Below are 20,686 nucleotides of genomic sequence, written 5' to 3'. Positions count from 1 at the left end.
CGCGTTCTTGTATTGACACCAGTACACCAGCTTGTAGTCTAGAGTGCAAATAATAGGAGAAGGAAGCAGTGACTAGGAGCAATAAATTATGGACCATCCATTTCTAATAGGCTGGTTTTAAATCGTGGAATGTTCCATTCGTGATTTTTTCTTGATTTTACACATTTAACATATTGCCCCAATTTTGCAATATCTGCATTTCGTGCAGCCTCCGCATTCCGGTCCGGTTCGGGTTTCCTCATTACCCGCACAATAGATTTTTTCGATAGCGATGAAAGCAGGAGAGGCTTAGTTTTATCTAGACAATCAGTTATTTGCAACAGCGCGTTCAGGGCCGAGAAAAGTTCGTACAACTGGTATATTAATCAATTAGTCACCCTATTGATACTATACAAACCAAGCTCTCGCTTCAAGAACTAAATCTTCTAACCCTGAGTTATCATCTAGTGGAAGCCGATCTCGCAATTCCGTTTTTGTAATAAATTTTTGAGATCGCAGCATTCGTTTTTTTTTCACTCCCGATCCCGATCCCGAACTCTTACCTCCCGAACGTGCATAGCACTATAAAAGCACCATGTCCTCCCAAGATCGACGCAGCATGATTATACCCACGGCATTTAATTCAGCATGCAAAGCTATGTCTTTTAAAACCAACGTGTTGGTGGTCGGGGGCTCGTACGCTGGCCTCTCAGCAGTCAAGAGTTTTCTTCTCCAAGCGAGAGCTAGGTTTCCACAAGGAAATGGAGAAAATAGTCAAGGAATCTCGATCACGCTTGTGGAGCCTCGAAGCGGATTGCTCAATGTCATCGGAATTCCCAAGGCTATAGTGGACAACGACTTTGCTCGAAGCCAATACATTCCATTCGATAAGCTTCACGACTTGAGCTTTGATAGCACGTTGAGCAAGGACGAAATCCTCGTGAAAATGATGGACGAATGCGCTAACAACGATCTGGAGGGCCACAAACCCAACAAATACTACGGCATTACACTCAACTATATCCATGGAAAGGTCACCAACCTAGACGTGAACACTGCAAAATATGAGCTAGTAGACGAACACACGCAAAGCACCGAGGAAAGTACCATAGACTTTGATTATGTCGTAATGGCTACTGGAAGAGACCGTTCGTGGCCCACCACTCCCAAGGCATACACCATGGATTACTATGCAAAAGAAATGAACCACGCCAGAGAACAGTTTTTGAACCATGATATTGTGACCATAATTGGCGCTGGAGCGGTAGGTATAGAGATGGCTGGTGATATTAAGCACAAATTTCCAAATAAAACCGTCCGACTCATTCATGCTCACGCATTGTTTCCTCCAGAACCTTTAAAGGACGATTTCAAAAAAATGATATACGACTCACTCGTTCGGGGTGGAGTTGAAGTGAGAGAAAACGTTCGTGTCAAAGAAGAATTGGAAAATGGTGATTTGATCACCACTAACGGCGAGACCATAAAATCATCCTACAATTTCTGGTGCAATTATCACCGTAACAATTATGAGTTTCTATCCCCAGAGCTCCAGAAGACATATGTCACAGAAAAGCACGATATCACCATCAACAATTACCTTCAGCTCTTCCATGAGCCAACCAAACAAACCGTACCTCACTTCTTTGTGCTCGGAGATTTGGTGGAACTTCCCATCATCAAGTCTGCTGGCTGGGCCATGTACATGGGCCGGCAAGTTGCCAACAACATTATGAACTTGATCTACAACGGACTGCTTGTAGAACCCCTCCCAGACCTTGCAAGTATCCCAAGGGGAATGGTACTTGTTGGTGGATCCGAAGACATCGTTTCCGAGCTAGCAGGAGAGGTAGAGTTGAACCATGCTGGCTACGTTCAAGAGTACAAGGATTACTGTGTAGGAAAAGTGCGTGCTACCATGCAAGTGTAGCATAACAACAGCTATAAATAACATACTAATTAACATTTCGTATATCTGCCGACGTGCCTGGCTCAGTCTTACCATCGCCCTGCGCGCCCTGCGCCTCGCAGTACCGGTGGTAGGATGGGTCGAACAAATTGTTGACACAACAGATCACACCGAGTTATTAATTCGGGAATGTCTTTCAATGGCGCAACCAGCGGTGATTCGCTACTGCTTCCTGTACCGGCGAATGTGAAAAGAAAGAGAGGCCTATCACTTCGTTCTCAGCTTCTCAACAAATCACTTTGGACACATACTGATATCAACGATGATCCAAAGTCTAATAATAGATCACTGAAAAATAGCGATGGTCTGATCCAAAACATAGAGCTCGATGTCATGGAGGAAAACAGTGGACCAAACACAACTCCTCATATAAATATCATCCACGACGATGAGGAACTTAAAGACTACCAACCATATAACACTCTCAACTCCAACATGAGCAGATCTACCACCCAACTAACCTATGCTTCTTCCCGTTCTGACCTCACCTCGATCGGCTCCAACACATACCTAGGTCCTGGCCCTCGGTACCGCCGACGCAATCGATTCTACAAATTCATAAAACGCATTCTTGGACAGAACGATCTACAACCCACCGAAAATGGTCGTATTATTCCTTTGAGTCTTAACAAGAGTGACGCCAACTCCTACTTTCTGCAAGAATTCTACGACACTTACAACAAGTCATACTTGGATGAAAGAAGTGGTGAACCATACTGCTCAAATCTCATAACTTCATCCAAATACAACATCTATACCTTTTTGCCCTTACAGCTCAAAGCGCAGTTTTCCAAAATTGCAAATTGCTACTTCATGGTAGTGGCAATAATGCAGATGATTCCATCATGGTCCACGACCGGTAAGTTCACCACGATTGTTCCCTTGTTAATCTTCATGTCGATTTCGATTGCAAGAGAAGGCTTCGACGACTGGAAGCGTCACGGCCACGACAAAGAAGAAAACAACAAGTTTACCACCATCATAGAGGAAGACAAAGATCTTTCATCGTTCGATACACACTCAGTCACCACCATTATGACAGAAACCATGCAAGTACCTCCATTAAACTCGGCTCTTAGATCCAATCAAATAACACCCGTGAACTCTAATGAGCAAGAAGAAATGCACTATACCCGGCGCCAGGCCATGAAGCGCTACAATTTGAAGGAGACAAAGACCCCCTGGAAACATCTCAAGGTTGGCGATTTCGTAAAAGTACGAGAAGATGAATGGTTTCCAGCTGATGTAGTCCTCTTATCGACCAGCGAAAAAACGAACGAAGCGTTCGTAGAAACGATGGCATTAGATGGTGAAACCAACCTTAAGCCTAAGGCACCTCATCCAGAGCTTGAAAGCATATATTCATCTGTCCCAGGACTTAAAAATAACAAAAGCATTATCACCGTTGAGGATCCCAACACAGACCTTTACAATTTCGAAGGAAGGTTTCAAAAAGATGGAACAATGTACGCTTTGGGGCTGGACAACGTTGCTTATCGAGGAAGTATTTTGCGCAACACCAAGTCTGTTATTGGTGTGGTAATATTCACAGGCGAAGAAACAAAAATACGAATGAACAACATCAAGAGACCACGCACGAAGGCACCTAAGCTTCAGCGTAATATCAACTACATTGTCATTTTTATGGTGTTTGTGGTACTAATGTTATCCTGTTTTTCCATGATGGCACAACGTCTTATGTATGACTGGCATAAAGTCAGCGACTGGTACTTATTTGGACAAGATGCTGGAGTTGCTCCAACTTTAATGGGTTTCATCATCATGTACAACACATTGATCCCACTTTCATTGTATGTGACTATGGAAATTATCAAGGTGATGCAACTTCTTTTCTTGCAGTTTGATATCGATATGTATCATGCTGAATCTAATACGCCAGCAGATGCGAAGACAGCAACAATCTTGGAGGAATTGGGCCAGGTAAGTTTTGTCTTTACAGATAAAACAGGTACTCTCACAGACAACAAAATGGAGTTTAGAAAATTTAGTGTTTGCGGTGAAAGCTGGCTCCACAACTTGGACTTGTTAGCAAACCAAGACGCCATTGAGCCAAGTGACCATCAACCATCGAGCGCAGAAAGAGCTAGAACGAGCATGGATGTTGTGTCTCTCAATTCTCACACATCCTATCGCTCCACAGCAAATCCTAACGAAAACCAAGAGTACAAGACTTCACTTCAGCTTCTCAAACATCTCCAATTGAACCCAAATACCATTTTTTCAAAGAAGGTCAAATTCTTTTTATTGAGTATTGCACTTTGTAATACCTGTTTACCACGAAGCAGTGCAACCGAATCTTCTAATTCTAGTCGCAACAGTTCCATGGAAGACATATCAGAAATACCCACCAATAATAGTGATGGTTCTATCGAGTACCAAGCAGCGTCCCCCGACGAGCTTGCTCTTGTGAAAGCTGCAAGGGACTTGGGGTATGTAGTCTTCGACAAACAAGCAAATACGCTTACAATTAAGACTTATCCAATGGGCTTTGAAAACGATGCAAGGCTAGAAACATACGAAGTGCTCAACATTGTTGAATTCACATCGTCACGGAAACGAATGTCTGCCATTGTGAGATTCCCTGACCAGCGGATCTGCTTACTTTGTAAAGGTGCCGACAATATCATCATTGAAAAGTTGAAAAATAGCCAGATGGTCCAACAAAAAGCCAAAGAGATCTCTCAAAACTCAGCTGACAGAAAAATCATGGAGGCAGATATCGTTTTGCAGTCGCGATTTTCAAACGAATTAGAATCAAGAAAATCGTTGAGTTCTCTACGACAACGATTAAGTTTTGATAGCTTGCGAGATGGACAGGAGCGGGCCAGAACCATGAACTCAATTGATAACTTCTTACTGAACAAAGACGAAGGAGAATTAACTGAAGTAGCATCTCAGCACCGAAAATCATTACACAACCAGCAAGTGAAAAAGTACAGCTTAGACATGCTGAGAGCGAATAATGAACAGACTGCGAATACTGACAGCAGTACCGACAACCAAGCATTCTCAGTTCCTAATGACAGGCTAGTACTTCATGAGGAATACGTTGCAGAACGTACTTTGCAGCATATAGAGGAATTTTCGACTGAAGGCTTGCGTACGCTTATGTATTCCTTCAAATGGCTCGACGAAAAAGAATATGAGACGTGGGCCGACAAGTATGCATCGGCCAAAACTGCGTTAACAGATAGAGCTGCACTTGTGGAAGAGGTTGGAGGCGAAATCGAGTATGATCTAGAACTATTAGGAGCCACTGCTATTGAAGATAAACTACAAGATGGTGTGAGCGAAGCTATCGAGAAACTAAGAAGAGCCGGAATAAAGCTCTGGATGCTAACAGGTGATAAGAGAGAAACGGCAATCAATATAGGATACTCTTGCAGGCTCATCAAGGACTACTCTACGGTGGTCGTTTTGTCCAATGATGAGCCTCGAGATACGATCGTGCAGAGAATCACGTCCGCTACCTCAGAAATACAAGCAGGCAGAGTGGCACATTTTGTCTTGGTTATTGACGGCGCTACTTTGGGAGAACTTGAATCAGACAGTACAATCATGACACTCTTTTTTGAGCTTTGTGTTCTTGCCGACTCTACAATTTGCTGTCGAGCATCTCCGTCGCAAAAGGCAAGCATGGTGAGTTCGGTTCGGGATTTGAACAAGCGAGCTGTGACTTTGGCAATTGGCGATGGAGCAAATGACATTGCAATGATCCAAAGTGCCGATATAGGAGTTGGAATTACTGGAAAGGAAGGTCTTCAAGCAGCCAGATCGGCCGATTATGCAATAGCTCAATTCCGGTTCTTGCTCAAGTTGCTTCTAGTTCATGGTCGATACAACTACGTCAGAACTTCCAAGTTTGTTCTTTGTACCTTCTACAAAGAGCTACTCTTCTATTTGACGCAGGCACTTTATCAACGAAACACGTTGTTTTCGGGCTCATCATTGTACGAAAGTTGGTCTTTGTCCATGTTCAATACCTTGTTTACTTCCCTTCCCATTTTATGTATCGGCATGTTTGACAAGGACCTCAAGCCTGCAACATTGATTGCAGTTCCCGAATTGTATGCCAAAGGCAGGGAGTATCGTGCATTCAATTTGAGAGTTTTCGTCGCTTGGATGTTCTTGGCTGCTTTCCAAAGTGTTGGAATATCGTTCATCTCGTGGTATATATGGGGCTTCACTGCGCTACACGACAACTCCGTGTTACCATTGGGCACCATGATGTTTGCAGCGTTGACCATTATCATAAATGCCAAGATCACCTTGATAGAGATGCAAAATCGGCAGTGGTTGGCTTTTGCCTCATTTATAATCTCAGTGGGAGGTTATGGCTTGTGGAATGTGCTTATCATGTTCTTGTATCGGTCAAAAGATTCGCCCATCTTTTTCGTTGCTTACGGTCTCTTAACTTTTGGCTCTGACGCTAGCTGGTGGGCCGGATTATTGATCTTATTCACCATTCCACTTTTGTTTGATATCTTTTTGAAGGTGTTTCTCTTCTCAGTTAGACCGTCAGATGACCAAATCTTCCAAGTATTCGAGAGGAATATCGATCTCAGAAGACTTTTCGAGCAGAAGGCTATTAAAGAGCTAGCACCTGGGTGGACATATCCAAAAGAACTGTCTATCTGGCGCAAATGGTGTGTGAAGGGTATCAACAGGGTTCGCAAAGTGTTCAATATGGACCCATTGCATATAAAAGAGAAGGAAGAAACACTTATCTCACTAAATGAGTCAACTTCTCAGCGAAAGAGAGCCGGTACCAACCCCAATCCGACGGAACTTCCACCGGGTAGCGGAGGGGAAGCTATACGAGTGGCCGATAGAGACCTCGACATGTCAGATTACGACATACTTCCCAGTGGAAAAATGGTTAAGATTGCTAACTCCAATCCTGGTATGTTGAGCAAGATCGGGCGAAGATTCGGAAGCGGTGAAAATGTAGACGAGATTATAGCCCACCGGTTGGAAAGTCTACGCAAGCAGGAAGAGGGGGATTACTAAAAGTTGGAAAAAATTACAGTATTGCATCTACAAATACATCAGCATCGAATATATAGCATATGCAAAATGTAGCCTGAAATCGTTCTTGCACCCATCCTACCTGCACATGCTATTACCTACCGATTGCGGAGAATCTTGAAAATGCGGAGAGATTTGGTCCTCAACTTCAAAGTCCAATGTCAGAACAAAAGCACATAGTGATAGTCGGAGCAGGGGTTATTGGGCTCTCTGCCGCCTTAGCCATATCGGAACACTTGACGATACCTCATAGATTGACTATAATTGCTTCTCATTTTCCAGATGATAAAGTATATGTTCCAGAGTACACTTCACCTTGGGCAGGAGCTCATTTCCGTCCCCAACCAGCTACAAATGAGGCCCAGAGAAGAGAAGCAAAGATGACGAGGGTTACACAAGCTTATTTCAAGAAATTGGCAGAATCAAATCCCGAATCTTCAGTGAAATTTGTCGAAGGAATCGAGTACTTTGATGAACCATCTGAAGATTACCTCAATTGTAGTGGAGGATATTCTCAGGATATAGATAACTTCCAGATTCTTCCAGACCACGACCTTCCTCCAGGGGTCTCTTTCGGAACATCTTATACTGCCTGGGTGGTCAATGCACCTTTGTACATTCAGTTCCTTCAAAGAAAATTGAAGATGCAATACAATGTGCAATTTGTCAAAGCAAAGATCAACAGCTTGAAAAACTTGTTCCATCGTATTGAGGACTGTTCTGTTTTGGTCAATTGCACAGGATCGGGACTTCAGTACCATGGAGGCTACGATCACCTGAGCTTTTCCATTAGAGGTCAGACCTTACTTGTAAGGCCACCAAAAGACTATAGTCTGGACAAGACCATTACACACCAACTGAAGAATGGTGATTGGACCTTTTGCATTCCTCGTCCATTATATGGAGGCGTAATAATTGGTGGTACGAAGCAGGTCAATGACAATCGCAGCCAGCCTAGAGAAAGAGACAGTATCGACATCATCAAAAGAGCGAGAGAACTTTTTCCAGAATTAATGAAATCTAAAGGAAGAGGCGAAAAATACTTTGACGTGGAAAGGGTAAATGTTGGGTTCCGTCCTTGTCGCAAAGGTGGCTTCAAAGTGGAAATCGAGAATCACGGCGACAGTGTCATAATCCATGCGTATGGAGCAGGTGGTATGGGATATGAACTTTCGTACGGTGCTGGTATGAAAGTATACGAATTAATGTCGCAGTTACTTACTAGAACTAGACTATAGTTACATTAGTTATGTTAGAGAGTAATATTAAGTTTATGCTTCAATGAAGCGGAACAAAAATGTAGCAAAGGTGGCCGCTGCAATAAAGAAACAGATCATATTTGGCCCAAACTTGTCGCCATACATTACTGCCTTCTTTTCTCTGATCATAAGTACTCTCCAAACGTATCTGTAAGTCGAATAGATCATGGTGAAAAGGGCAGCGATAAAGAAGCCAATTGAAGCAGTGATGGTAGAATTACCACCATAAGTAAGTAAGGTTGTAGCAGTTGCACCCAATATCATACCAATGGAGAGCCAACTCAAAAAGGTTCTTTCGTTTGCAAAGTAGACCTTTGGTTCAATTCTAACTGGAACACAGATCTTTTTGCCCTTTGGAAGTTTATTTTTGAAAGTCTGGTTCAAGTCGTAGTTTGTACCAGGCTTGACGGTGAAGGTTCGGTCATCATTGAAGAAATGTAAGAACTGTCCATAGAGGTTGTAGAAGAAATTTGCTAGAGGAGAGGCACCATCTCTAGTACGATAAGTCGAAGGGAGCAACAAGGGAGTCGACTCATCCAAGTCTTCTTCCAAGGGATTGATATCATTGGAGAAGTGAACATGACTTCCGTATCCGCCATTCAATTCACCATGGTCCAACAATTCTTCTTCATCCATCTCACCTCCCGATGAAGATGACTTGATTCTTTGCTGCTGTTGTCTCATAATTCCATATTCTTCTTGAACCTTGGGTTTTCTAATATCAACTTCCATCTGGGGCAACCAGAAAGGAAGTAAATTCACGTAATCAGGAAGCAAACTAGCACCTCCGTGAATGAATTTGGAAAACTTTGGAACTGCCTCCACCAAATGACTTGCTACCAACTCTCTAATCCAGAGAGGAGGTTCTTGACCCAATTGCGTTTGCAACTTCACTTCAAGAACAGCGTATGGGAAACGACAAACATCACGATCTGGTAATTGGGGGAATGGGTAGTCTACACCAATATCCATGCGTCTCCAGTTACCATTTGTTCTATCATGTCCATCAAAATTGTCTTCACGCACCATGGTCAACTCAGTATCCAAAGAGATACGAACTCTAGCATCACCAGGAAGTTGAAAGGCGGTTCTGTTGTAGAACGATCTCATGACGGGACGCATTTTATCCTTAATTACTCTGTACTGAACTTCTTTGGCCAAACGCTCCAAGTTTTCGATCTCTTGAGGAGACTTCTTACCTTCTTTTCTTTGCTTTTCAAAAGCTTGAGAGGCGGTAAACTTACCGGATAAAAAGTCGTTCACCTTTTTCTCTTTCAACGCAAATCTTGCCTTGACAGACTTCTCACCGGTCCAATCTTCACGATGTGTCTTTCTTTCAACGAAGATCTGCTCGGATTTCATGCCACCATACCATCTCAATCTAATAGCCTCGGCACCTTCATCCTTTCTCAATCTACCGTAGTAGAGGTCCATATCCTTATTGTCAAAGTAGATCGAGGTGATGGCACTATCTTCCGGCTCAAATTCCTTCTCAGCATTGAAAACAAGCACCGGCAAGTGTTTCAAGATAATAAGTTTCAATTCGGTGATATTATCGGGATGTACCCAATACTTTGTAGTTTGACGAACAAAGTTCTGCTGCGCACCACCAGCGGCAGAGTTTCCCTTGACAGGATTTCCTCTGGTCCGAACCAAGTCATACAACTTGGACAACTTCACAATGAGGTTATCATAATTGTCCTTGAAAAATGGTTTGGCATTCAAACGCACTTGAAAAATTGGCTTCAAGTGGAACTTGGTGGTTTTGTCATGTTTCTTGACAATCTTCTGGAAACCAGTGTAATTGAGTCTCTCAAATTTGGCCATATCATGGACATCAGCTATAATGTCAGACAATTCATCCTCCAAATCCTCAAAGTCCTGTTCTTGTGGAGTAGGAGCAGAATTTTTGTTTTGAAGGGCACCCACTACTTCGTACACATACTTTTCAGCATCCTTAATACGACGGTTTACTTCAGTGTTCTTGACCTTGGTGAATGAATAAACTTTATCCAATTCCTGTTCCAACAATGACAAGAATTCTTCTTCCAATTCATTTGTCCACTGCCCATCGTTGTCCTTGAGACTTTTCTTTAATTGATGCTTCAAATCATCATAGGCAATGTAGTAGAAGCTATAGTTGCGGATCAAGGAGTGCCGTAAGTGCTCACCAAACTTCATGATGAAGATTAATTAGTTGGTTCCCAGCGTCCCAATTAACCACGAGTGCCCTGCGGCTGAGAATTGCACTCCACGTGGGAGATTCGACCCCGTAAAAAAAAGTCGCTATCGAAGAACCTGCAGATAACTTTGAAACATTCAAGGTGCTGTCACACGATGCTAGCAAACAATAAGTGTCAGAGGCATTTAAACTATACATGATTCGATATGGGCGCCAGTTTTGTGCACGGAAAGTGCTCGGTTTCCGTTACAAGTCAGATTTCTCTCACGTAGTGATTGGTGGAGGAATTGTGGGTGCTGCTATAGGAGCCGAGTTGCAACTAGTGGAAATGAACAACGTGCTCTTATTAGAGAGACATGGTCAATTGGGCATGGAAACTACGGCCCGAAACTCAGAGGTGATACATGCGGGGATATACTACCCTAAAGACAGTTTAAAGGCCCAATTGTGCATAAAAGGTAAAAGTAAAATCTATGATGCTTTTAAAAAAGGTACTTTTTCATCCGTACAAGTGCCGTTTAAAAAGTGTGGAAAGTACGTGGTGGCTCAGGATGAACAAGAATACGAGTATCTTCAACAGTTGCATTCGAGATGCCAGGATTTGGAAGTTCCGCTGCGACTTGTTTCCGCTAAAGATGTACGGGATTCCTGTGCACTTATTGAGGCAAAACACGGAGCATTAGAATCGCCAACCACAGGCATCATATCGGTACACGATTACACACTCTTCTTTCAAACACAGTTCGAAAATGCCGGAGGAACTCTAGGGTTGAATTCTGAGGTCGTACATATTGATTATAGCCATGGGTCATACACACTACAGATCCGAGAGGCTGACTCCGATGATTTATTTGAAATCACCACCGATAACCTAGTCAATTCCGCTGGCTTACACGCACCCAAAGTATCGAACATGCTTTTGCCCAGCGATAGACACTTGGGAACCTATCTCGCAAAGGGTTCATATTTCAGCTATCAACCTGAAAATCACATTTCAACCAAGAGCATCACCAATAAGCTCATATATCCATGTCCCAATCCAAACGCAGCCTCTTTGGGAACGCATTTGACTTTTGACCTAGGTGGACAACTTCGTTTTGGTCCTGACCTTGAGTGGCTCAATTGTCATGAAGCTGATAGCATTGACTACGCAGTTAGCACTGAGAACGTGGTGCCTGCGTATGAAGCGATAAAGAGGTATTTTCCCATGATCGAACCAGGAGACTTGCAACCAGCATACAGTGGTATCCGCCCTAAAAACTTGTCACAGGAACAAAGTAGAGAGGCATTTTCTGACTTCATCATTCGTGAAGAGGAGGGTTTCCCCGGCTTTGTCAATCTTCTTGGTATAGAAAGTCCAGGCGTCACGGCATCTTGGGCAATTGCGGAATATGTCAAAGGCATCTATCATGCGTGACTATATTTTACGTCTTTTCGACTCACTTTCCTCTTTGTCCTTCTTCTCCGTTTTCTTGGGTAATTCTTCAGGGGGAGTGGGAAGCGGCAGCTCAATGAAATACTCATGAAGAAGAGCCTTCACCAGGTCACAGCGCCTGCTGGGGTCAAGCTGTGTCATCGAGATCATTAAGTCTAGGGCCTTCTCTGTCGCAGCACTAAAGCGTTGTCTCAATTCTTGTTTTGATGGTGGAGCATAAACCTTCAAGGCATTGTAAACGGGAAGGCTGGAGACATTAGGCCATATTTGCTCTGTTGGTGTACCCAATGCTCGGAACGTGACGTCTAGTTGGTCCAAATCATCTTTGCCTGGAAGGTATGGAGTACGTAACATTAGTTCAGCAAATATAATCCCAATAGACCATATATCGATGGCTGCAGTATAATGCTTTGCTCCAAAGAGAAGTTCTGGGGCTCTATACCACCGTGTAACCACATTAGCAGACAAATCTTCGTTGGCATTACCTAGCGACCGGGCGAGACCGAAATCCGCAATCTTTAATTGTCCATCAGGAGCAATCAATAGGTTATTGGGCTTCAAGTCTCGATGCAAAATGAAATTTCTATGACAGTGGTGTATTCCTCGAAGGGTCATGAGGAGCCATGACTTGATATCAGCCGACTTGAACACAATTGAGGTATCTTTGATGAGAACTTCAAGGTCAGCAGGAAGAAATTCCAATACCAAATTCAAATTATTGGAGCTCAGAAACACGTCGATAAGTTCTATTACGTTGGGATGTTTGAGTTCCTGTAAATATTTGACTTCTCGCAAAGCTGACATGTCTAAACCATCTTTGAATAGACCTGTCTTGATCTCTTTAATGGCTATTCTTCGCCTAGTATCAACCTGCTTTCCCAAATATACGACGGCATAAGTTCCCTCACCTACTTTCTTTTCTTTCAGATAACGCTGAGGAACTGGAGCTGACAACGCCGTGGCCACAGAACTAGACATCACTATCTCTTACTTTCGCAGCTCGAATTCTAAAATAGTTGAGAAGTTGAGACCTCATTGCACCCGTACAGGAACAAGGTCTACATTATAAAATGTATGCTATTATTATATGCGTAAATCAAGCTAATGTAGTATTAAGAAAATGATTAGGTGACTTCAATCGTTTCCTGACGCAGCCACCGATTCCCACTGAGCAAATACATACCAACTATTGCCGGCATCGCCAATGACTAGTCCTCGGTAGATACCTATTTCCTGGCACTTTATGTTGACTTCGTAGGAGCTGAAAGGTAGATTTGGACTCGTCTTGACAAGTTTGAAATACTTGCCCGATGGTGACTCAATCACCAATCGGAATGACTGATTTATGAGTCCCGTACCACTATTGACGCCTGTAGAGGGATGTTGCAACACTTCGAAATTAAATGAGTTTTTAGCAAAAATTCGTCCTGTTTGCGGCAGCTTAACGTACAAATCATTGTTCTGGCTTTGAACTGTCGGGTACCTGGGGACAAACTTGCACGGCTTGGATATACCCAGATGGCATAAAGGTATGACCACTGCCAACTCATGCACATTGTTGAAATGCTTCTGCAAACCTTTAGGACCAGCGAAAATTTGCAACACTCCCACGGACTCATTATGTGGAAGAACAGCTTTAATTTTGGCAAAGCGAGAATTATTGACCCAGTAAACTTGGCACAAGCATAGTTCATTAGTCGTGATTTTGGAAGTCTTCACCAAGGTGAATAACTCAACGTCCAATGGAATTTCAAGCTCAAGCTCCATGATCTCGAGGTCTTTCAATTTCGTTAGTGCATTGTTAAAATTTCTGAACTTGATATGGTTTTTGTAGAAGCCAGAATATATTCTCGGGAGATAAAATGCAACACTGTGATCGATTGGGGGGATAACATGCTGTGCCTCTATTATGGAAGGAATGTGAGTGGAAACTAAATTAAGTGGTTTCGCCAAAAAGTAGTATTCATTGAATCCTGTTGGGGCATTTTGTAAGTTGCAATATGTGCCGTTTTTGAAACAAAGTATATCCATCAACAAGTATTGATTGTCCACTAAAATCGATAACCATGAATGGTTGATAATGAATTGCTCATCATGATAGAACTCGTTTGGCTTTTTCCAAAATCCTAAAACGAGCTCCGATGGGATTCTTAATGCATCCAAAATTTTTTTGAACAAGTAATTAATTTGGTAAATGGATGCTTCACCTTTGTGCAAAACCTCTGCTAGTTTAGGCTTTGCTTGGGATATTTTGTTAGGCTCGGAAAATACTTTAAATCGACAAAGATGAAGTAAAACGCAGCGGATTTGATTAATCTTTGAGCTGTTGAACTTGACACTAACATCCGAAATGATCTCATTGAGATCACTGGTATGATCGTAGTGGGACATGAAAGTTTCAACCTTGCTGAAGGACATGTCTTCAAAATTTATGTTTGAGCCTTCTTTCTCGTCAGTGGTCTCATTAATGTTGATGTCAGAAACGTAGTCCAAAGGCTTGATGATAACGTGATTTTCTTCTCTAGTAACTCGCTTAGTACGAGCTTGCTTGTCTTGCGAAGTCAATGAATTTGCACGATTAAGTTCTGTTTTGAAGGTAGCCCAATCTACTGGTTCCTCTTTGAGAAATTTCTCTTCCAATGGATTGATGTCATCCTTTTTCTTTTGCAATAACTTTTTGAAGATATTGGGGTGACGAGACTTCTTGTCTTGAAATATCGATTCCATTAATTCCCTATTCTCCGAAGAAAGTTGCCTATTGTGCAGTGGGCTCTTTTCGATCACCAGCTGCCTCTCCTTTTCGTACTTGTGTCTCACAAAGGAGCCAGCACTTGTGGCACTGAGTTCTGAAAGGTTCAAGACGTCGCTCTGCAAAGACTTGATCGAATTTTTCAACTCTTCCAGTTCCATTTGCGACAATATAAACAAGTCTTCATCACTCAAAACTATCTTTCCTGAGCCGTTGCCCGAGAATTTGAAATCGTCTGCATCAAACGGAACCCGCTTCTGTACTGGGGACTCTTCGAAGTTGGACTCATAAACGCGTGAATGCTCTGGACTAGTTCTCGAGATTGAATGTTTTGGAGGTGGAGGTGGAGACTCCTGACTAGAATCGCAAGACCCATCGTTGTCTTCTTCTTCCATAGAGAATTTGTGGCTCAAATTGTCTCTGGAAACAATGTTACGCTTTGAAGAAAGAACATCTTCACTCACATAACTTGAGTCGAACGAGCCTTCGTGGTTCTTGTACTTGAATGGAGATTTTGGAGATTTCGATTGTCTTTTAGACTTTTCGATGAGCTTCAATCTCTCGAGTTCTAGCTCGAGTTGTTGTCGTCTTATGCTTAAATCCAGGAGATCGGGATCATCGATTTGTTCAGTTTTGTAATGACGAGCTGATGGAGAATGTTCTGGAGACAAAGACTCCACAGTATGGTTTTTCTTCCTGTAATTTGGTAAGTCAGAGAAGTGGTCTCGATCACGTCTGCCCAGTTTGGTGGGACTTGAACCATTGGAACTGTAGTCGACCCTGTAAGGTGAACGAGAATTATACGGTGGAGTAGCAGGCTCTTTACGATCACCAGACTGACGAGATTGGATGTTTCTTCCATCACGTCTATTATAGGTATTTCTTTCGTGACGCTGGTGGTACTCATCAAGGGAAATCATTGAATGGCGATTGTTAGCCGGACTCGAATATGAGGTGTCTCCTCTCGATTTGGATGCATACTTGTTCCTCGAAGCTCTCCCAGGACTAGCCCAGCTTGGGAGTTCTGCACTATTATCATAGCTTTCGTATGTTCCCAGTCTCGACAGCAGCTTGTAAGGGCTTTTGGACCGTAAATCAGGTTTCTGAGCCAATGAAGTTTCCGACGTGGAATTGCTCATATTAGACTCCATCACCTTAACATATTCCTTTGGAAAGATACCCTCGGCACCATTTCTACGCAATTTTCCACTCCACCAACTATCATCAACAAACAGGTACACTTCAACTACCTCATTTTCTAAGAAACCCAAATCACCCTCTTCTTCGCCTGCCCAAGAAACTACCACCTTTGCCTTAAAAGGAAGGGTTGGAGGCATGATGCAAGAATGAATTAACTAATGAATGGAAGCCTCGCAACAATAAGTTGCTCCGCTGATGTTCCCAAGGAAAAAAAAATGCCAGGAATAGTTTGCAATTGCAGATTTCTATAATATGCTGCTGCCGAGTGCAGACAGCGACGGTTTCCCGATTCGGCCAAACACAAATAGTGCCTGAGGCGCGCGGCGGAATTCGGCTGCGAACGAAGAATGGTTCAAGGGAAGATACGAGGGTTTCAATATGATTATATTTGCGTAAATACGGCTGCTCTTCTAACTATTGCTGTTGCTGGCGTACTCCACTGACAATATCATCGACTCTGAGAAGCAAACAAGCACTTTCGATCGCAGTCTTGATCGACTGCAGCTTAATCACCTCTGGCTCCCATATGCCGTACTCGTTCATGTCCACCACTTTTCCTACTTCTCCATCAATACCGTATGTATGTAAACCTTCGGCATGTTTAGCTCTCACATTCGATAACACTTTGATTGGGTTACCTCCGCAGTTCTGAACCAAAGTTCTGGGAATAACTTCGAATGCATCGGCCACGGCCTGGTATGGCCATTGGGCTACACCTTCTATAGATTTAGCCTTTTCCGATAATTTGACACTGACTGCCATTTCCGTGGCTCCACCTCCTGGAGAAAGTGAAGGCTCAAACATCACATTACGGGTCACCGCCATGGCATCGTGTAAGTTTCTCTCAATCTCATTCAAAATATCTTTGGAAGCACCACGAAGAACTATAGTACATGCTTGAGGATCTTTGCACTCGACAAGATACGAGAAATATTCATCCCCCACCAACTCTACTTTGAAGAGTCCACACTTTGTTCCCACGTCTGATTCCTTTAAGTCTTCGACTCGGTTGACTATAGTGGCGCCGGTGACTCGGGCAATTCTATTATTATCAGATTTCTTCACTCTTCTCAATGCACTCACTCCACCCTTCAATAAGAAATGCTGAGCAAGATCACTTACACCCTTTTCGGTCAAAACTAAGTCTGGTTTGAGCAGGAGAATGTGGTCACACACTTGACGCACTTGTTCTTCTTCGATTTCCAAAATACGGTTCCAGTCTTCTTCCTTGGAAATTTCAATATTTGTCTGCGACTCACCCTTCTTGTATTCCAAAGGACAGTCAAGGAGCACCACACGGGGGTTTTCAATGTATCTTCTCATTTTGGGGTGAGTAACATCTTTGTTTAACAAAATACCGTCGAGTACCTCACTATCTTCAACGTCACCACCGGGAATCTTTTCGATTCGAGCATATCTCTTGATGTCTATCTCCTTGTTGTCTCCTTTTTGCACCGTCACCGTTCTCACCGCTCTCAAAGCCAACTGACACATCTTCTGTGACCATTTATTGATATACTTGGTGCCGATACTGGCTTTGATCAACTTTATCATAGCTTCTTCGTTTTCAATGTCCACGGGAACCGACACCTGATGTATGATTTCCAAAGCATCGCTCAATGCGTTCTTAAGAGCCTGAATGATGATCACCGGGTGGATGTTTTTTTCGATATATGGGAATGTTTGTGCCAATATTTCACCAGCCAAGATGATCACTGTGGTAGTACCGTCACCCACCTCTTCATCTTGTGTTCTACTCAATTCAATCATCGACTTGGCGGCTGGGTGTGACACATCGATCTCTCGCAAAATGGCATGTCCATCGTTCGTAAGGACAATTCCTCCCATTGGATCCAAGAGCATTTTCAACATTGCCTTTGGTCCCAAACAGGTACGGATAATATCAGCCACTGCTTTTGCTGCTGTGATATTAGACACCTGCGCTTGGCGGCCGCTCTGGCGCTCAGTGCTTGTATTCATATACACCACGGGTGCTTGCATGATGAACAGGTAATGAAGGCGAGATTGAAGTTTAGTGAACAGAAATTTTTCGCGCGGCAGTGGAGGTGCGACTGCGAGTTCAACGTTAGCACAAAGATATTTCGAGAGATATAGTAGATCAAACCACAATCAGAATTGAAACATGCAAGAGACCCGGAGTATATATGTGGCAGTGTAGAATCTGCTATTAAAGTTTTGGACACTTTAAGCGAATTCTTGGCCGATATCCACCATCTCTATACTTCCCTCTGATCTCGCTCATGTGACCCGCGCTCGCTCCATGATTGTTCCTGCTGGAGCTACTCATTAATTCTATGAACATAGTGAACGATAAAATTACATCCTTGGCAGACTTGGAAGATGTCGACTCTACAATAGCAGAGCTTCGGGGCTTGAAGACTCGAATACAGGCGGTTGTAGATAAAAAATTGGCAGATGAACCTGCAGAAGCAATCAACAGTGTACGACGAGAAACCGCCATTGAAGCTGTTAATTTCATCAAAGAGCTCACAGCAGTGGAAATAAAAGTTGCTTTGGCCAGAGTTTCTGATGTCGAAGAAAAATATGGAAAAACTGCTGTATTAGCATCGTTGGAACCGTTGCTTCATCAAAAGTTTGAATTGCAACACAACCAAATATTTCTCTCCGAAGCGGCGAAGGTAGAACAACAAATATCGCATGCCGACATAGCAGAGAGCCTGACGGGTATCAGGACTCTCATGGACGAGACTAGCTACACGGTCCCTTCAGAATTGAAGGAGCAAACGTACGATCATTTGACAAAACTTTTGCACAAAAAAGTGGAAACTAAGCGGAAATCATTGGAAGAGTCTCTCACGAAAGGCTTGAGCCACGTTAATTGGCTCTCGTCAGGAGACAAAGGTCTTGAAAAACAATTTGATTCTACCTTAATCTTAAAGGATTTCAAGCAATTGATCTCACTTCAAGCCAATACTGAAGGTCTTGGTGTACCCAAATATCCTCAAACATGGTGGGGTTTGGACATACTTCTCGGTCCGATCACTTCTCGTTTCAAATTCCACTTTGATTCCCCGAACAAGGACACAAATAAGTTGTCAAAGCCAGAATGGGCATTTGAATTCATTGAGAATTTCTTGAAGGACAACTTAGATCTTGTCTTATTGCTCATAGGCGAAACTTTCGAAAAGATGGACCTCATAGCTACCTTTGAGATCATCACCACACTACTTCAACCGGTGCGTGCCAAGGTTGTGAAGATGATGGAAATTATTAATAAGAACATCATTGCATACGAAGGTGATTCCGCAAATTCGGAGCGTACGGGAAGAATACTTTCCCACTTGATATTTGAGCTTTCTGCATTTGACCAGCGCTTGAAAAACATCTACTACTACAACCCATACACTACCTTGATCAACAAGGAGTCTGAGGTGTGGCTTGGGCTCACTTACGATTTGTTACTAGGAGAGCAAGGGAATGAAAGTGCCGGTGCAAACAATTGGATCCAATTTGAGTTGAACCTTGCGACTAAAAGATTCAACAGTGAGATCATAGAACCTGATAATTCATTTAATATTGATCTCGACTTCCTATCATCACAAATCAATACTGATACTCAGCTAAAGCCCAGTTATTCAGCATACAATTTGACTCAGTTATTTGACAGTCTCACCAGCCATTACCATACGCTCAACATCTTGAAATACCAACTCAAGTACGTTTCCAATATTCAGTTGAAACTCATTGATCTCTATGCCAGCGAGATACGCCAGAGGCTCCAAAAATTCAATCTGTCTTTCAGTCTGAAAATGTCACTCAACTTTTTGCCAAAGGGCTTGAACAGAACAATAGAAAAGGAAGCTTCTAATGAGACTTCCGTTGCCAACAGTCTCAAAGGTTTGCAGATGTTGACCGAGTTATACTGCCTGGCCAAGTACATCCGCACGCAGTTGCAGCAATGGGGTGATGATCTTTTTTTCGTGGAACTTTGTCGAGCATATCAACAAGTGTCACCTTCAACGGAAGTCAATGAAACATTGTTCGATTCAGCAATAAACGATTACGACAAGTTGCTCGAGGATATTCTTACCAAATACGAGGACTTCTTTAAGAAGGAAATCCGTACCAGTTTGAAAAGTTATGTCAATTCTTCGCAGTGGAGCCAGCCAATGGTAGACAACGAGTCAATTCCTGATCCTAGTGGTGAGCTATCCATGGTCGTTACCAACATACCAGTGTTCTTGGATTACATTCAGAGGTGTGTTTCCAAGTCTGATTACTATGTAATCGTTGACAAGATTGTATCGCTTTTATCGGTGATTTTGCGAGAGTATATCATCACCAACAATCAATTTAATTCCAACGGAGTCAAGCAGCTTCAAGTGGATGTGGAATTCTTAACGGCCAGACTACTGACAGCTTTATTACTTGATCCTCAGGCGCTGACATACACTACGCTGCTAAACAAGGATTACCTTCGCATTGCCGACTCAGTGAAATTTTTAAATGTGGTGAATCTTGAGACAGCCTCGAAATACAAACGTCAGTACGACAGGATTGGGGAGTTGCGAAGGATGTTTGACAATAATTTACAGAATTTGTCGGACCATTCAATTAGTGATCTTATCGTTAGAATTATATAATTTCCAAATCGAAATCAACGAGCCGCGCGACAATTTCAATCAAACAAACAAACACGAATAGATGTCACTCTCTAGAAAACGAGTAAGTTCAAGCTGTATCTTCTTACTAGCGCAATCTAACAGCATAGCATCACTCAGAGAATGGATATACCATCAGCGATACTGAAAATACCAAAAAAGCCGCAATAAATTACAACACAATTGGCAAGCTTCTTAGCGTCAACGAGAGCCAACAACAC

General features: G+C 42.8%; 9 protein-coding genes across 9 annotated transcripts; 5 read left to right on the top strand and 4 right to left on the bottom strand. All coding sequences in view use genetic code 12, as the record gives it.

Annotated features, from left to right (window-relative positions):
• Nucleotides 1-574: 574 nt before the first annotated feature.
• PGUG_02495 (uncharacterized protein) lies at nt 575-1,909 on the top strand (the record flags this gene model as incomplete). The annotated part of the gene is made up of 1 exon (XM_001484716.1): nt 575-1,909. The coding sequence occupies one exon, from the start codon at nt 575-577 to the stop codon at nt 1,907-1,909; it is 1,335 nt and encodes a 444-aa protein (XP_001484766.2).
• Nucleotides 1,910-2,077: 168 nt separating this feature from the next.
• On the top strand, nt 2,078-6,979 carry PGUG_02494 (aminophospholipid-translocating P4-type ATPase; the record flags this gene model as incomplete). Its single annotated transcript, XM_001484715.1, has 1 exon — nt 2,078-6,979. One exon carries the CDS (start codon nt 2,078-2,080, stop codon nt 6,977-6,979), a length of 4,902 nt encoding a protein of 1,633 aa, XP_001484765.2.
• A 176-nt stretch (nt 6,980-7,155) lies between these two features.
• Nucleotides 7,156-8,235, top strand: DAO2 (Dao2p; the record flags this gene model as incomplete). The annotated part of the gene is made up of 1 exon (XM_001484714.1): nt 7,156-8,235. One exon carries the CDS (start codon nt 7,156-7,158, stop codon nt 8,233-8,235), a length of 1,080 nt encoding a protein of 359 aa, XP_001484764.2.
• Nucleotides 8,236-8,268: 33 nt separating this feature from the next.
• On the bottom strand, nt 8,269-10,437 carry VTC4 (Vtc4p; the record flags this gene model as incomplete). Its single annotated transcript, XM_001484713.1, has 1 exon — nt 8,269-10,437. One exon carries the CDS (start codon nt 10,435-10,437, stop codon nt 8,269-8,271), a length of 2,169 nt encoding a protein of 722 aa, XP_001484763.1.
• A 197-nt stretch (nt 10,438-10,634) lies between these two features.
• On the top strand, nt 10,635-11,855 carry PGUG_02491 (uncharacterized protein; the record flags this gene model as incomplete). The annotated part of the gene is made up of 1 exon (XM_001484712.1): nt 10,635-11,855. The coding sequence occupies one exon, from the start codon at nt 10,635-10,637 to the stop codon at nt 11,853-11,855; it is 1,221 nt and encodes a 406-aa protein (XP_001484762.2).
• PGUG_02490 (TFIIH complex serine/threonine-protein kinase subunit) lies at nt 11,856-12,851 on the bottom strand (the record flags this gene model as incomplete). Its single annotated transcript, XM_001484711.1, has 1 exon — nt 11,856-12,851. One exon carries the CDS (start codon nt 12,849-12,851, stop codon nt 11,856-11,858), a length of 996 nt encoding a protein of 331 aa, XP_001484761.2.
• Nucleotides 12,852-13,007: 156 nt separating this feature from the next.
• PGUG_02489 (uncharacterized protein) lies at nt 13,008-15,959 on the bottom strand (the record flags this gene model as incomplete). Its single annotated transcript, XM_001484710.1, has 1 exon — nt 13,008-15,959. The coding sequence occupies one exon, from the start codon at nt 15,957-15,959 to the stop codon at nt 13,008-13,010; it is 2,952 nt and encodes a 983-aa protein (XP_001484760.2).
• A 277-nt stretch (nt 15,960-16,236) lies between these two features.
• CCT3 (chaperonin-containing T-complex subunit) lies at nt 16,237-17,823 on the bottom strand (the record flags this gene model as incomplete). Its single annotated transcript, XM_001484709.1, has 1 exon — nt 16,237-17,823. One exon carries the CDS (start codon nt 17,821-17,823, stop codon nt 16,237-16,239), a length of 1,587 nt encoding a protein of 528 aa, XP_001484759.2.
• Nucleotides 17,824-18,137: 314 nt separating this feature from the next.
• Nucleotides 18,138-20,447, top strand: TIP20 (Tip20p; the record flags this gene model as incomplete). The annotated part of the gene is made up of 1 exon (XM_001484708.1): nt 18,138-20,447. The coding sequence occupies one exon, from the start codon at nt 18,138-18,140 to the stop codon at nt 20,445-20,447; it is 2,310 nt and encodes a 769-aa protein (XP_001484758.2).
• Between the last annotated feature and the right edge of the window lie 239 nt (nt 20,448-20,686).

The sequence above is a fragment of the Meyerozyma guilliermondii genome, genomic scaffold (assembly GCF_000149425.1).
Source record: "Meyerozyma guilliermondii ATCC 6260 scaffold_3 genomic scaffold, whole genome shotgun sequence".
Taxonomy (NCBI): Eukaryota; Fungi; Ascomycota; class Pichiomycetes; order Serinales; family Debaryomycetaceae; genus Meyerozyma; species Meyerozyma guilliermondii.
The sequence above is the reverse complement of the archived record's forward strand: the minus strand, read 5'-3'. Positions and strand labels throughout refer to the sequence as shown.